The sequence below is a fragment of the Onychostoma macrolepis genome, chromosome 19 (assembly GCF_012432095.1).
Source record: "Onychostoma macrolepis isolate SWU-2019 chromosome 19, ASM1243209v1, whole genome shotgun sequence".
In the NCBI taxonomy this organism is placed as follows: domain Eukaryota; kingdom Metazoa; phylum Chordata; class Actinopteri; order Cypriniformes; family Cyprinidae; genus Onychostoma; species Onychostoma macrolepis.
In genome coordinates, this window is record NC_081173.1 from 22,270,634 (window position 1) to 22,286,226 (window position 15,593).

At 35.1% G+C, this 15,593-nt stretch overlaps 1 protein-coding gene and 1 long non-coding RNA gene across 8 annotated transcripts; one reads left to right on the top strand and one right to left on the bottom strand.

Annotated features, from left to right (window-relative positions):
- The first annotated feature begins 2,926 nt into the window (after nt 1–2,926).
- LOC131526203 (uncharacterized) lies at nt 2,927–4,754 on the top strand. Its single transcript, XR_009267403.1, has 3 exons — nt 2,927–3,383; nt 4,189–4,358; nt 4,468–4,754. It is a non-coding gene; the product is annotated as an uncharacterized LOC131526203 (long non-coding RNA).
- Nucleotides 4,755–5,872: 1,118 nt separating this feature from the next.
- si:ch73-347e22.8 (uncharacterized) lies at nt 5,873–8,886 on the bottom strand. Of its 7 annotated transcripts, none has more exons than XR_009267312.1 (7): nt 7,870–8,338; nt 7,615–7,699; nt 7,418–7,515; nt 7,205–7,332; nt 6,772–6,826; nt 6,510–6,642; nt 5,873–6,365 (listed from the first exon to the last, which is right to left on the bottom strand). XR_009267312.1 is itself a non-coding variant. In XM_058753900.1 (7 exons), exons 4-7 carry the CDS (start codon nt 7,508–7,510, stop codon nt 6,320–6,322), a joined length of 540 nt encoding a protein of 179 aa, XP_058609883.1. In that variant the 5' UTR covers nt 7,511–7,515; nt 7,615–7,699; nt 7,870–8,222; nt 8,345–8,883; the 3' UTR covers nt 5,873–6,319. The 7 variants fall into 7 exon arrangements, 5 of the variants coding, with proteins under 5 accessions (XP_058609883.1, XP_058609884.1, XP_058609881.1 ...); XM_058753900.1 differs by adding an exon at nt 8,345–8,883 and having other exon boundaries at nt 7,205–7,515; nt 7,870–8,222; XR_009267311.1 differs by lacking the exons at nt 7,615–7,699; nt 7,870–8,338 and adding an exon at nt 8,345–8,886.
- Between the last annotated feature and the right edge of the window lie 6,707 nt (nt 8,887–15,593).

Here is a 15,593-nt window from a genome sequence, read left to right on the forward strand (position 1 = left end):
CCTCACTCTTTTCTTTCTCTCTTTTCTTTCTTTCTGTGCACACAGAATGTTTTACTGCTGATAAGATGGGTGAACTTAAATTGCCTAAATTACTAGGTTTTCTATTCTATTCTATTCTATTCTATTCTATTCTATTCTATTCTATTCTATTCTATTATTATATGCATTTCTACAACCATAATTGATAAAAAAAAAAAATATGTAAACTGGCTTCAGGAACTGCAAAACATAGGGTATTTTTATTAATGTTACTATATTATATTATATTATATTATATTATATTATATTATATTATATTATATTATATTATATTATATTATATTATATTATATTAATATACAACTGTAATTGCCAAAAAATGTTTAATAAATTGACATTAGCAACATATTATATATTTTACAACCACAGTTGCCAACATTGCATATTTGTACTGATGTAAGTCTTATTATATTATATTATATTTATAATTGGCAAAAAAAAAAAAAAACTTGGCTTTAGCCACACATATTTGTACTATGTAAGACTTGTTTCAAGATTGCACTGGTTAAATGTCTTTTAGAAATGTTTTTTTTCAGTGGTTACATAATTGTAACAAATGTGTCTGTTTCTGGTTTATACTTACCTTATGCATTGCCTTTTCTGAGGTCAGAGGTCACATTATAACTCTTAGATGCTGATGATATTGGACTTGATATCGGAGAGGTCACTCACCGGATTGTGTTTAATCATCAGGGTTGACGTCACTGTCTGAGTGTGCATGTGTGTGTTAAAGAGCATCTGTACACACGGTATTGGCTGCATGCACACAGATAACATGCTGCTGTGTGTTCCATACACATGCACACACATGCAAACGTGCCTGCAGAGTATTTGACGTCATTGATCGCTCTTGCAACCTCTGTGTGTCTGACTGAATGTATTTTTTTGTCATTCATTTGTGAATATGGAAATCTTTCTGGATGTGTATTGTTGTGGCAGTGAGATGTGGAGAAACTCATTAGCTCAGGAGCTTCAGATAACCGAGTGCAAAGAGATGTTTGGGAAACAAGATTGCGTTTGTTCAATTGTCTTTTATTGTCTGTCTTAACAGCACTGCTAATGCAAACACACCTGCTGCACAGTATTGTAGCACACACACACATTCATACTAACCTCTCTTGCTATAAAAAGTCTTTCTGCAAATTATAAGCATAACATATAACAGTTTTAGACAAGTGTGAAAATGAAATGTATTTGTTCTTCAACAGAAACTAAAAAGGGTGATGAATGTTTTACATACGGTAACTTGGAATAATTTAATAAAGTACACTACCATCCAAAATATTACACAAAACTACATCGTTATTTTAAAAATCTGTTGTAAATTTTAAATCTGTTCTGTTGCACAGTATCAAAAAACTGTACTTTGGATACATATCTGTTGTACTAACAGACTTGAAAACCGAATTGTTGTTTCAAGCAGTCTGCTTGGTCCACGTCTTATATTTCCTTGTTTCCACATTGTTCTCAATAAGGTTTAGTTTGGTTTGCAGACTTCCACTGCTGACAGCAAAGGTAAGGTTTAAATGAAAAATCAATTTGTTCAGTTCAGAACAAATCGAAATGAAATATTTCTGAATATTCATAACATATAAAAATGTCATTTTTACAGATGTCTGAAGGAAATCAAAGTGAACGGTAATTACTGCATATAATTTAGATAGCATTGAAATTTTTTGCTACTTTTCCATAATGCAGTGTTATAATGCGCGATAATTCACATTTGAATTGTATTTGGAGTTATTTTGAAACCTTTAGTGAACAGTCCTTTCTGTCCTTGATTGCTTATCTACAGCGTTACAGTGAGAAATGTCACATTTAGTATTTTCCCACACCAGCAAAAAGGGCTTTAGACATGAAAATGTATGTTAGCATGTCAAATATTAGCATAAGCGGAGCGCTGTATTGACATTGTATTGTTCTGTGGATTTTCATTTACATTTGATGCAGATTAATATATTTTAAAATGTAATTCATTTCTGAGATGGCACAGCTGAATTTTTAGCAGCCATTTCTCCAGTTTTCAGTGTCGCGTGATTCTTCAGAAATCATTCTAATATGCTGATTTGCTGCTCAAGAAACATTTCTTACTATTTGTAACAGAAATGCTGAAAATGGATGTTCTCCTTAAAATTTTTGTGGAAACTGATACTTTTTTTAGGATTATTTGATTAGTATAAAGTTCAAAAGAATAGCATTTATTTGAAATAGTTAGTATCAGAACTTGTAACTATTTAAAAGTTTTTACTGTTACTTTTGATCAATGTAAGGAGTCCATGTTGAATAAAAGTATATATTATTTTAAACTTTCTGACCAAAAACACATATATACACTATATTTGAACTGATTTTAAGTGTGTCTACTACAGATAGATGAGCAAACTTTCTCTGATCTGAGGAACAAACAGAGCACACAATATCCTTATCCCATCTACACTGTGATTGATATGCAAAGCAATGTTCATGGCCTAAAAGCAGGTAATGTCAGTGTGTTTGTGAGCTGTGTGTGTTTTCTCTGTCTGAGACTTACAGTGTTCTGTCATAGATACGTTTGTGGAGATCACTCCATCACTGGGGCCTTGTAGATACTTCCAGTTTCAGAAGTCAGTTTGACCAAGGAGTTAAAATAAAAGACCAGCCCGAGATGGACATGCTGTTCCTGCAAGGAATTCATTTGTTTATTTATTTATTTTTTCTTTCTGCAGGTCTGTGTGGTAGTGGTCTTGAGTCTTCAGTAGAAAAACTACTGGAGGAACTATTACGTTTAATAACAAACACTGTCATGTAGATTATATGTGGATCTTGCAATTAATCCATTCAGCATTTCTTTTTTTTAATGAAATGAAAATTAAATGAAATATCCTAGATACACATAAGCAATTGTTGATGGAAACATACTATAGTTAAAGACTTGAACAACTATTAAAGTGGTGTGTAAGAGGCTGCATGATCTGCATGATTTACTTGGTCCAATAAGTAAGTACCATTATCACAGTCATATAGCAACACACTAGCATTGTGGCAGTGATTTCTGCACAAACAAGCAGAAAATATAAAAATGTCCACTATAGTAAATTGGCTTGTTTAAATGTTAATTTAATGTTTAACTATGTTGTATTGTTTGAAAATGTAAAGATGCATTAAACCTGAGTTAATTTGTGATGAGTCAGACTTGGGTGACCATGCATCTTCAGACAGAAAACAAACAGATGTTCACTCCCTCAGCGCTCAACATGTGGACAAGGCTGGCAAAGTGCTTTTGGCTCTTGTGGAAGTGAATCTTCTGGTCTTAAGAGAGGAGGATCCTTCATCCCAAATTAAAATTCTGAACTGCTTGCTGAAAGGTACACATCACATTACTGAAATGTCTAAGCTAAGCACAGGAGCAAAAACATTTAGTGCCGTGGCTTTGAAAGTGAGAAAATGCTTTATTGGTTTGAAGACACACAATTTAAAATCTTGCCAACATCCATTACTCTGGTTTCCATGGCTGAGCATTAGTGAATAACAGGCTGCTTTAAAGGATGTAATTCCACACGTTCTGTAACATAGTGAAGACCGTAGATGATGTGTGCTAGAAATTCAGTGCATGATCTTATGTTGCGTTTCAGAAAATCTGAACGAAGAAGAATACAGGAAATTAATCACCATTATGACTGTTAAAGAATGCACACTATATATATGCAACCTGCACTCATGCTGGAGTCAGACATGCAAGTTTTCTTTTTTATGAGCCTAGTATTTAATGCAAAACTCACTTTATTTGTAATGTATTTGTTTCTGTAATTGATATTGATAAGTTGTTTTGTATGCTGAAGATAACAAGAAACGGACCTGTTACATTTTGTAACTCACGGAAATCTTTCTCTTAATTTAGGCAATGGGATATGGACTGTCATTGTTAAATGCTTGAAGTTACTTACTCTGTGGATCTGGGGGACAACATATAACTTTCTTTACAACATGGCAGGCGAGCAAAATATAATTTAAAATTTGAGTGCACATTGAGTTGAGTGACATTTGCAGTATTGGCATTACTAAATGGCCACTGACTTACAGTACTAGTACATTTAAGGATTAGAGTGGTAGTTTCATCTCTTGGAGATTTGTATTGCCTACAAATTTCTTATGTTGTACTTATTTCATTAGGATTTTACCATCATCCCCAGCGGAGGAGGTTTCCTTAATCTGTAAAGTGGAAAAGAGGCGATATGTTGATGCTGGGATCGCCAACAACTCACCTTTTTTACCATTGCTGAGGAAAGAGTCACATTGACCTCATTGTCTCGCTCGATTTCGGTGAGGATGACCCATTCAAGGTAAAACAACTACATATTGTTTTTCTTATTAATCTGCATAGTGCATAATTACTAATAATATCCCCTCTTTCCATGCATACATACTCTAATATACTGTTTTAATTTACAGTCACTGATAAAAAAAACCAACATATACATGCAAAGAACTACACATCGACTTCCCTGAAATGTCAGAAGAGGAGAAATCTGCTCCAAAGGACTTTTATGTGTTTAAAGGCCAAAATAAACCGACAGTAATTCATATTCCTCTTTTCAACATTGTGAATTGTGGAGGTAATTTCCAAGTACTTATTAGTGATTGTTTAATTTTCATAATAATAATAATAGTAATTATTATTGATTTTGTTGATGGTGGTGGTGTTATTTGATGTATAAATTAATATAGTCAAGATTAAGAATTTTATAACCATATGCAGAAAAGCCGAACATTAAAGCTGACAAATGTTCTAAAATGTCTGTTTTAATAGCTAAAGTTGAAAGTTGGAAGAGTAAATATAAGACCTTCCAAATAAAGCCCTACTCCAGAAGCCCTACTAAAGCTGGAATGAACATCAAAAGAAAGAAAACCTCCTGACAGAGATTAAGAAAATAATTCAAAGGAAAACATCGCATTATTGTTCTGTTTGTTGATTTTCAGGTGTAGTTTGTCACATCACAATGAAAATTCACTGGCTTTTCTAGTTCTTGCCCATTAGATGGCAGCAAAGAACAGGCGGTTAGAATGAGAGAGTTTGAGCTGTCTGAGAGCGATAGAAACGCAAAAATCAACATAATCAAAACGTTTTGTGTAAAATAGTTTATATGGAATTGTATTTTTTGTTATTTTGGTCATGGGTGTTAATAGGCCTATTAATGCAAGTTATTAGCCTCTAATGTCTTATTAGGTGGCAGACTTCTCTTATTAAAGTTATATTAAAAGACTTTCTGCAACACCCTTTGGCATGAAACAAAAATATTTGGTTACCAGGTTGTAACTCTTTAGATTTTTCTCCATGTGTTTTGAGTTCATAGTGCATCAGAATCAAACTAAAGAGAATGTTTAGAAGTATTTTTGTTGTTTTTATACGGAGATGTTTTCCATTATATAAATCATTTATAATGTTATACTTTACACAGACAAGGAATAGGATTTTGGATAGGCAATAAGTAATAAGTGCAGAAGTAGAATTCTTAAGAAACAGATCTTTTTTTTTTAAATCTTTTAGTAATACCATAGTACAATATGTTGTAGACCAGGGTGCCCAACCCTGTTCCTGGAGATCTACCTTCCTGCAGAGTTCAGTTCCAACCCTGATCAAACACACCTGTCTGTAATTATCAAGCGCTCCTTCAGATCCTAATTAGTTGGTTCAGTTGTGTTTGATCAGGGTTGGAGCTGAACTCTGCAGGAAGGTAGATCTCCAGGAACAGGGTTGGGCACCCCTGTTGTAGACTATCATGGCATCCATTGAGCATTTTTTTTTTTTTTATCCCAAAGCAATTGCAATTATGAAGATACTAACTCACAAAATTGATACTGAAGCAATCATGTTTAATCAAAATGTTTACATGCTTTCATTTTATATGTAAATCCAATGTTTTTAAGACCCACAATAAAACTGACCCCAAAAAAAGTAGTCTTCAGTTTTCTGTGGAGATTGTCCATACATTAACATACTCATTTAGCAGATGCTTTTAACCAAAGCAGTTTACAGTTTACCAACAATATAACAACCAATTTATAATAGGGAATCAGTAACTTTATAAAACAATTTTAAGGTTACATAAGAAGGGCTACTGGAGAGATGCAGATGGTTCAATAGAAATCCATAATTTTAAAGCTGTCTAACCAGTCTAAAAGACAAGACTTTCCCTTGAGAAAATACTTTTTCAATTAGGTCATCTATTTCATCCAAGAAATCTTTTTAGTTTAGACTTCCTGCTATAAAACTCCGTCTTGAATTCAGATTGCTGTTATTCTTTCACACTTTAACTTGAACTGCAATTTGAATTTGAGGGCAAAGATCCCTGTAATAAAGAAAGAAATGACAGATTTTATGATGAATTCAAACTCTAAGATCAAGATGAATTTACTTATCTTAGTGATTAGTATTCATATCGTGAATGCATTCATATCTGTAGGAAGTAGTAAGAAATTCTTCAAAAACTCACCTTATAGTAGATTCCTCCTTGAGGACTTCTGCAGTGGTATTCACAAAGGCACAGACTGGACTTTGGTTCTGGAGCTTCTGTTTAAGACCATTCACTTCTTCACTCCATTTTGTCTTTTCACCGCCAAAATTACCTCAAAAGATCAAGAGAGATTATCTATAAGCATCTCTTTTCTTTGTTGGTCTAAGTTTGCCTCCTTTTATGGGTATTTTTTTTGCAACCTAAGCCCAAAGTATACTTAAGTTTAAAATGTTAAACATACCCTCAATGTCACTCTTCTCCTTCTCCACGGCTGCAACGTCATTACTCAACACCGCCTTTGAAACACAATACAGAGGCAGATTTTAAGACATGAAAACAGAGCTAAACTGCAGCACTTAGCATGATACGTTTGTTGAGCATTAGCTAAAGCAGATAGCCTACCAAAACAACACAACCAAATAAATACATACATATATACATATACAAGACTGTTTGCAATCTATGACTTGGCTAGGCCTATTCTTTTGAATTGGCTCACAGTAATGTTGGTTATACTCGTGCGGTCACTGCCAGTTCAGCAGGTCTTGTTAAACCTGCTTTAAATTTGAATTCCATTTCTTTGCACAGCCCATATCAAACAATATGAAAATACTTCACAACACTCTATCATACTGTCATATATCATGTACAATTTTGCTAATTTTTTCTCTCACCACTGAATCCTTGCATGCTTTAACTTCTTTGTCCTTTTCCTCCTTAGCAGAGTTCAACTTCCCAACCTCATCCTGAAGTTCCTTGACCTCCTTGTCTACATTGTCAAATTCCTTCTGTGCGTGTTCAGCTGTTAAACCGTAATCATTTATATCCAGATTTTTTTCTCTCACCTCTGCCTCTGAGAACTCTACATAATTTGTTAGTTTGCTCACCAATTCCTTTTTAAAGTGTATATATCCCACCAAGCCCATGATCACAAATATTAACAAACACAGGATCAGGGATGAGCATGTCTTCCTCTCCATTGTGTCTGTATGTCCAAAAAAAATAAAAAAATAAAATTAAAATCAGCTTATAAATGCTAATTAATGGGTTTTATTCTCAAATTTCCTATCAATGTTTTTCTCACGTCAGTAAGGTTTTTATATTAGGCTATTTTTTTCAGCCGAAGTGAAGTAGGCTACATGCTTGTATATGATGAAAATAAGTGTTTCCTAAAAAAAGGAAAATACAAACAGAAAATTAATTTGCCGTAATGGCACATTTAAAAATAATAATATTAATAATTTACAACCATACTGACACATTTTAAAGATATAGGCCTACTGAATAAAAATATTTGATTATTATTATAAATGGTCTTAGTCACAGGCTCTTTCCATACCTTAGATATTTCTTTTACATTCTTGTTGAAAAAACTGCCTAAGCGTCTTTGCTGGCCTTAAATGGTTTAGACAAGTCTAGTCTTCCAGCCTCTTCAAGCTCTCTAAGTAGGCTAGGTCACAACGTTGAAATGCAAAACATCCCGCCGTCTCGATTTTTAACTTGTAGTTTAATATTTTGTCTTACAATGAACTCGTCTGATAATTATTTGACGAACAGTGGCGTGCACTTGTCTTTAATCGCTAATAGTAAAGTGTGCTTTCGGTCGTACTGAAGTGCCCTTCCGATCCGGACGCGATTTCACCTCAGAGAGACTCCCGGACCTCAAAGATTTCACCTTTGCCCAAATGAGGTCTGTGCACGCCATCGTTGACAAATATAGCAAAATAGCAAAGGCTTGTTACAATTTTTTAACACTGCACGTACCAAAGCATGAATATGCCATTCAGATGAGTAGCTACAATAATTAAACTCACCTCTGCCAGGAATATCACAGAATAAGCACAAAAGAACAAGAGTAAAACAAAATTTTCCCTCTTGACGAACTTTTTTCTCTTACATCCAACTAGTACGGCAGGCTACTTTTCCTTCTCAGTCATTCACAGCTAGATGACCAGTCTGACCAGTTAAGCAAGAAGTTTCATTTCGTTTTTTTTTTTTTTTCCCGCTCATATAGTAGCCTATGATAAGTGGCGGATTTAAAAATCTTGTTTAATTATCACCACCACGAAGAAAGACATTTGACCATAATATATCTGCTTTTTTTCTTTCACTTTTTTTTTTTTTTTTTTTTGCTGTGTGCCTACATGATTATCTTAATTTTTACGTTGTTCAAATCTGATTGGATTTTGCTCGTTAGAAGAGTTTATTCTCAGCCTTATCGTATTCTTGAAGTCTTTTGAATCGCTGTAGCCTGTAAGCTGGCTGTGAAAACCCTAACCGTCTTCAAACATTAATGAGACTTGCAGCTATTTGCATGGTAAAAAATAAGTGGCTGTGTATGTGTAGGCTACACAAGTGAGAATGAACACGCACGCGGGCTGCTATATAACACCTTATGCCTCCTACTGGTCTTCCGTAGTTCCTTCAACAGCAGCTGGCAAGCTCAATGAACATGCTTGCAAGACTTTCAAGGAAATTGTAGCTCAGGTTTGCCTCTTCTACAAGTCACAGACCACAGCTCACTCCATTCACGTATAGACAGTCGATCCACATGTCTGTGGAGGTTTAAAACTTGATAGTAGCGCATTGAGGAAACCAATAAAGAAAACAATCGGAGATAATAAATTCCTCTATTTGTTTATTGATATTGTTTTCACTTCGTCTTATTTATATAATTAAATAATTGCATTCCACATTCAAAAATGTCATTCTGAAAACAGACAAAGCAATTAAAATACACAAATTTTCTGTTGGTGATAGCTTTCTAAATCTTTGATCGACTCCTACACCTACACCACGAATATGACTCGCCCAATGGCGCGAGCTGTGGCTTGGCTCATCTGTCCCTTCTACAGGTGCTGGTCATATAATTAGAATATCATCAAAAAGTTGATTTATTTCACTAATTCCATTCAAAAAGTGAAACTTGTATATTATATTCATTCATTACACACAGACTGATATATTTCAAATTTCTTTTAATTTTGATGATTAGAGCTTACAGCTCATGAAAGTCAAAAATCAGTATCTCAAAATATTAGAATATTTACATTTGAGTTTGAATAAATGACCATCCCTACAGTATAAATTCTGGGTATCTCTTGTTCTTTGAAACCACAATAATGGGGAAGACTGCTGACTTGGCAATGATCCAGAAGACGAACATTGACACCCTCCACAAAGAGGGTAAGTCACAGAAGGTCATTACTGAAAGGTGTGGCTGTTTACAGAGTGCTGTATCAAAGCATATTAAATGCAAAGTTGACTGGAAGGAAGAATTTGGGTAGGAAAAGCTTGAGAATACAGTCAAGCAAAGCCGATTCAAACACTTGGGAGAGCTTCACAAGGAGAGAACTGAAGCTGGAGTCAGTGCATCAAGAGTCACCACGCTCAGACGTCTTCAGGAAAAGGGCTACCAAGCCACTTCTGAACCAGAGACAACGTCAGAAGCATCTTACCTGGGCTGTGGAGAAAAAGAACTGGACTGTTGCTCAGTGGTCCAAAGTCCTCTTTTCAGATGAAAGTAAATTTTACATTTCATTTGGAAATCAAGGTCCCAGAGTCTGAAGGAAGAGTGGAGAGGCACAGAATCCATGTTGCTTGAAGTCCAGTGTGAAGTTTCCACAGTCAGTGATGATTTGGCCTGCCATGTCATCTGCTGGTGTTGGTCCACTGTGCTTTCTGATGTCCACAGTCAATGCAGCCATCTACCAGGAAATTTTAGAGCACTTCATGCTTCCTTCTGCTGACAAGCTTTATGGAGATGCTGATTTCATTTTCCAGCAGGACCTGGCACCTGCCCACACTGCCAAAGGTACCAAAAGCTGGTTCAATGACCATAGTGTTACTGTGCTTGATTGGCCAGCAAACTCGCCTGACCTGAGCCCCACAGAGAATCTATGGGGTATTGTCAAGAGGAAGATGAGAGACACCAGACCCAACAATGCAGATGAGCTGAAGGCCACTATCAGAGCAACCTGGGCTCTCATAACACCTGAGCAGTGCCACAGACTGATCGACTCCATGCCACGCCACATTGCTGCAGTAATTCAGGCAAAAGGAGCCCCAACTATTGAGTGCTGTACATGTTCATACTTTTCATTTTCTTACTTTTCAGTTGGCCAAGATTTCTAAAAATCCTTTCTTTGTATTGGTCTTAAGTAATATTCTAATATTTTGAGATACTGATTTTTGACTTTCATGAGCTGTAAGCTCTAATCATCAAAATTAAAAGAAATAAACATTTGAAATATATCAGTCTGTGTGTAATGAATGAATATAATATACAAGTTTCACTTTTTGAATGGAATTAGTGAAATAAATCAACTTTTTGATGATATTCTAATTATATGACCAGCACCTGTATAACAGGTTGTTGACAGGCGGAGTATCCGGAAAGATGGTTTGAAGGAAATGTTTTATTTTTGCAATTCTTTTCTGTGACGCTAGAGGCTCAGAAATGACATGCACTTTAGTTAGCTCGGTTAATTCAACTGTATCCACAGAGATATAGAATAGCCTATCGTTTGCAACCTGTCACGACGTGATAACCCTAAATTCCTAACACAAGACATTTTTGCATTGCTGAGGGCCATTGTGACATGCTGTCCCTCAGTACTGGTTCCTACGCGAATGCTTTGCAGTTGGATCGAAAAACAGGCTTTTGTCCTTTTGTAATATGAAACACACCACATTCTTTATCGCCAGGGCTTGTGGCCTTAACTCGTTCTTCCTGACTCAAACTGTCAGGTATGTAGGCCTACGGTGTTGATCTGCACCACACCTTGTTTTGCTGTTTAGTGACTTAATAACCTGCAATCAAAACACCTTTACTAAGGGATTTTATGCTGCATTCCTGCAGATAAGTGTGATCAGTATGAGAATGAACTTTCCTGTGGCATTGTAAAATTTCTATTGGCTATGTCTATATGCAATGATGTGATATCTAATTGTTTAATATCCAATGAGATATTAATCAGTTCCCAAGAGAAATACAAAACCTGTGCTAATTTGGGAAAAATAAGTTCATAAAAAGATTAAATCCAATATTTAGCACTAATAAAGCAATGCAAGAAATGTATAATTTCTATCTAAATTTTTTTTTTTAGCAATGTAAGGAAATAGAAAATCCTCTCTGCACCAACAGTGTGACCAACAACAAATGACCAACAGTATGAGAATTTATAAGGCAGTAAATAATGGGTGTTTTGGGTAAACTATTCATTAAAAGACAGCTGTTTCTAATTTCGGTTGAATGATGACAGTGCTTTACCCCTGCAACTGAACAATTATTGAGTAGATGGCAGACACTGTTAATGTTATAGCATATCCGTATTAAACCAAGCTGTGCAACACGGAAATACAATGATGGTTATTATGATCCATGGATTACAAATTTCAATGTCAAAGCTCATTGTCTGCTTGCAACCTAACCTAAAAGTTACCAACACAATATTTCACCACTAGAGGGCACAATCCCACTAGCCAGCTTGAAGGCCACTGTCATGTCCATTGTACATGCAAAACCATTATCAGTTTGCTCAACACATCCTCTTTTTGCTGCACTGTAGTTTCCCAAAGAAATCATTTTAAGATTTTCTCAATTTTTCCGAAATAAAATAGGGTCAAAAGAATCAGTAAAAATAAAAGGTTAAGCTCTAACAAAAGTACCAGGGGCCAGTTGCATAAACGACTAGTCTTAAAAATTAGTCATCTAATTTGTTTTCTTCAAAATAACTTTTTCATAACTTTTTAAATCCAGCCACAAAAAGGTAGAATGGCCCAATTTGAGTGAGAAAAGTAAAACTGATTACCTATCTACCTGTTATCTAATTGACTAACTGCTAATAAGTCAAACTAGTTCTTAAAACACAGCCTTAACATAGTGACTATTTGTTTATGCAACTGACCCCAGATTCTGCCATTCCTAGTGCACTATATACTATATATATTGAAGCTGAATTAAAAAAGACATGCATGTTTCTGCAGTTTTTCAACTTTATTAATATAAGAATGATATTTCAAATCAATTTCTGGTGCACGTTAAAGGCAATTTCTGAGGTGAGAATGTTGAACCAAAACATTTAAAATAGTGTGTAATCAATTACTGTTTCTTCAGGTTCCAGTAGTTGTCACTTAACTATTACTCTTTAATTTAAAGGGATAGTTCACCCGAAAATGAAAATTCTGAGATTAATTACTCATGCACATGCTTTTCCTGCACATGTGCTGCACCTTGTTTACATTCAGAGGAAAGCACTTTTGCATTTTGGTACTCCCCAAAAAGGTGCTAGGGTGACATGGAGGAGAAGATTTGTTGAATAAAGCCGTTATTTTTGTTTTCCTTGCAAACAAAAATTATTCTCGTGGCTTCATAACATTACGGTTGAACCACTAATGTCACATGGACTATTTTAATGATGTCCTTACACCGTTTCTGTGCCTTGATCGTAGTGGTACCCTTGCTGTCTATAGAGGATCAGAAAGCTCTTGGATTTCATCAAAAATATCTTAATTTGTGTTCCGAAGATGAACGAAGGTCTTATGGGGTTGGAACAACATGAGGGTGAGTAATTAATGACAGAATTTTCATTTTGGGTGAACTATCCCTTTCAATTATTTAGCCAACAGAGTTTATCTATATTAACAGTTTTTTCAGTGTAGGTTAATAGGAAGATATGTATTTCTTTGACGCACAAGCAGACCATGAATTATGTAAACAAGCTTTTTTTATTCAGTGTATTTTCCCAGTATCCAGCATTTTTATTCAGAGAATCATGGATATGCAAGCACTGTGTTTTAGTATCACTGAAGATCACACTGATCTGTTAATGGATTTTGTTTGTTCATGCTTCTATTTGGGTTTCCTACAAAAAAGAGTTTCTTACAGCTGATATGATTCATTTCTGTGGTGAGTGTATCAACAATGTTTTTGATCCAGCACTCACTAGGGCAACCACATACCATCTTCAAAGGAACTCAACACTTTGCACACACTTGAACATACAGTTCGTTGTGTGGAGTTATTTTAACTTGTTGAAAAACCTTAATAGTAATGATAATTATGTTGATGAAGTGATATCTGATGATATTATGTGTACATCTATAAGATGTAACCTACTAAGACAATCACCAACAAAAACATGAAAAAAGTAGTGCTGGGCAACGATTAATCGTTATGTTTATGTTAAATATATTTATATATAATATAAATTATATGATGAAGAGTTTGATTCCAAAACACTGTAAATCCATTTTGATTAATTTGAGTAAAAATGTGTTTTCTTAAGAAAGTGGCAAGATGAAAACCACTATTTTCTGTTTTACACCTTCACATACCATCTTTAGTTTATAATAACATTAAAAATTCAAATCCAGATTTTGATTTTCAAAGATTTATTATAAAAACTTGATCTCCCCCCCATAAATCCACGGCACGTTTTTTTTGTTTGTTTTTTTCCCCCAAATGCAATAAATCCATTGAATCTATATAAAAGTTATTTTTCATAATGAAACTGTTGAAAATACACAACAAAGTAAGTTCCACATATGACAGCCTCTGAACTTGGTCAATAGGCTACAGGCACTGGACTAAAAAATCATCGCACCCAAAATGAATTCAACGGGCCATCTTGTTAATGCTATAAATTAATTACATCAATGAAAGAAAATTTCATCATGAACAAGAACATGAACAACAATATCAACAATATCACATTAGACCACAGAAATTTCGGAGATTTACTGCTGATTACCGAACCGGCTTTACTGACGAGATGAGCATGACAATCGAATGCGATTAATCGTTTTGTGTGTGTGTGTGTGTGTGTGTGTGTGTATGTGTGTGTGTTTGTTGATCACAAAGTACAAAGAAGATGAGGAAAACTAGGCTGCCGGGTGTATTTAAAGCGCCGCCATTACTGTCTGCAATGCGTGGAATGGTGCGCTGCGATTGGCTGAGCGGATGTATCGCATTCTGCAGAGAAGGGATATCGCATTTTGCGTAAAATTAAAAATTGATTTTTCAATACCGACCAGATACAATACTGATTTTGGCCGAACTCAATAATTTAAAAAAAAAAAAAAGGCGTTAATCGCGTTTTGGAACCAAACTCTTCGCTACAGTACCGCCGCTCCCGCAGAGTAGGCATTTTGCGTAGGGCATCAATTCCCTGGGGGGCACCATCCCAGTTGCTCAAAAAAAAAAAAAAAAAAAAACAGAAAAACACATTAGTTCCATATTAGTATTAAAATTAACATACATATACATAAATTAAAAAATCTAAACATGAACATATATATATAATTATAAAAAATGAGTTTTACGGTAAACGCAGACGCAGTAGGCAGTACCTAATCACACCTGACGCAGGATTCCCGATGCGCCCGCGACCGCTCGCACCTCATGTTTGAGGCTGAAAGCAAATGATCATAATTGGTGGACAGCTATGCCCGTGAAAAGACAGCAGCAATCCGGCGCCGAGAAAAGAAAAAAAGATGAAGCCCGTGCATCACTTTAGTTTTAATGTCGGTAATAATTTAACCACCAAGGCATATAATATTCTCTCTGACTTTCCATGTTCCCTTACGAAAACTAGTCATGGTTTTACTACGAATAAAACCAAAAATCATGGTTCTTGTACCCATGGATGGTAACAACAAATTAACCACGGTTTTGTTACTTCAAATAATCCCTGCTGAAAAAACAATAGAACCCTGCCCAAAACACAACAGAACATGTAATGGTTTTAATCGTTATAATGGAATTGTATTGGTTTTAATGGAATCTATAATGGTGTCTACTGGTATGTGATGAATTCTATTGGTGGGATGTTAAATCCTATTGGAAAAATGCCCAAAACACACAACAAAAAGGAATTTTGTAATGGTTTTACTGGAAAAAGCTAATGGTTTATAATGGTATTTTAATGGAAACCATTGGAATTTCTGTGATGGTTTCTATTGGGCTTCTGTTGTTTTGTTTTGTTTGTTTTTTTTTAGCAGGGATAGTTTACAAAGAAGTGTTAAGATAATATTTTTGCAGTTATAAAAACAAACCTAAGC

Coding starts and splice junctions, on each gene's coding strand:
- si:ch73-347e22.8 (XM_058753897.1), bottom strand. CDS start 7,510: ATGGAGAGGAAGACATGCTCATCCCTGATCCTGTGTTTGTTAATATTT. Junction 6,827..7,204: donor AAGCATGCAAGGATTCAGTG/GTGAGAGAAAAA, acceptor TGTGTTTCAAAG/GCGGTGTTGAGTAATGACGT. Junction 6,366..6,509: donor AAGGAGGAATCTACTATAAG/GTGAGTTTTTGA, acceptor TCTTTATTACAG/GGATCTTTGCCCTCAAATTC.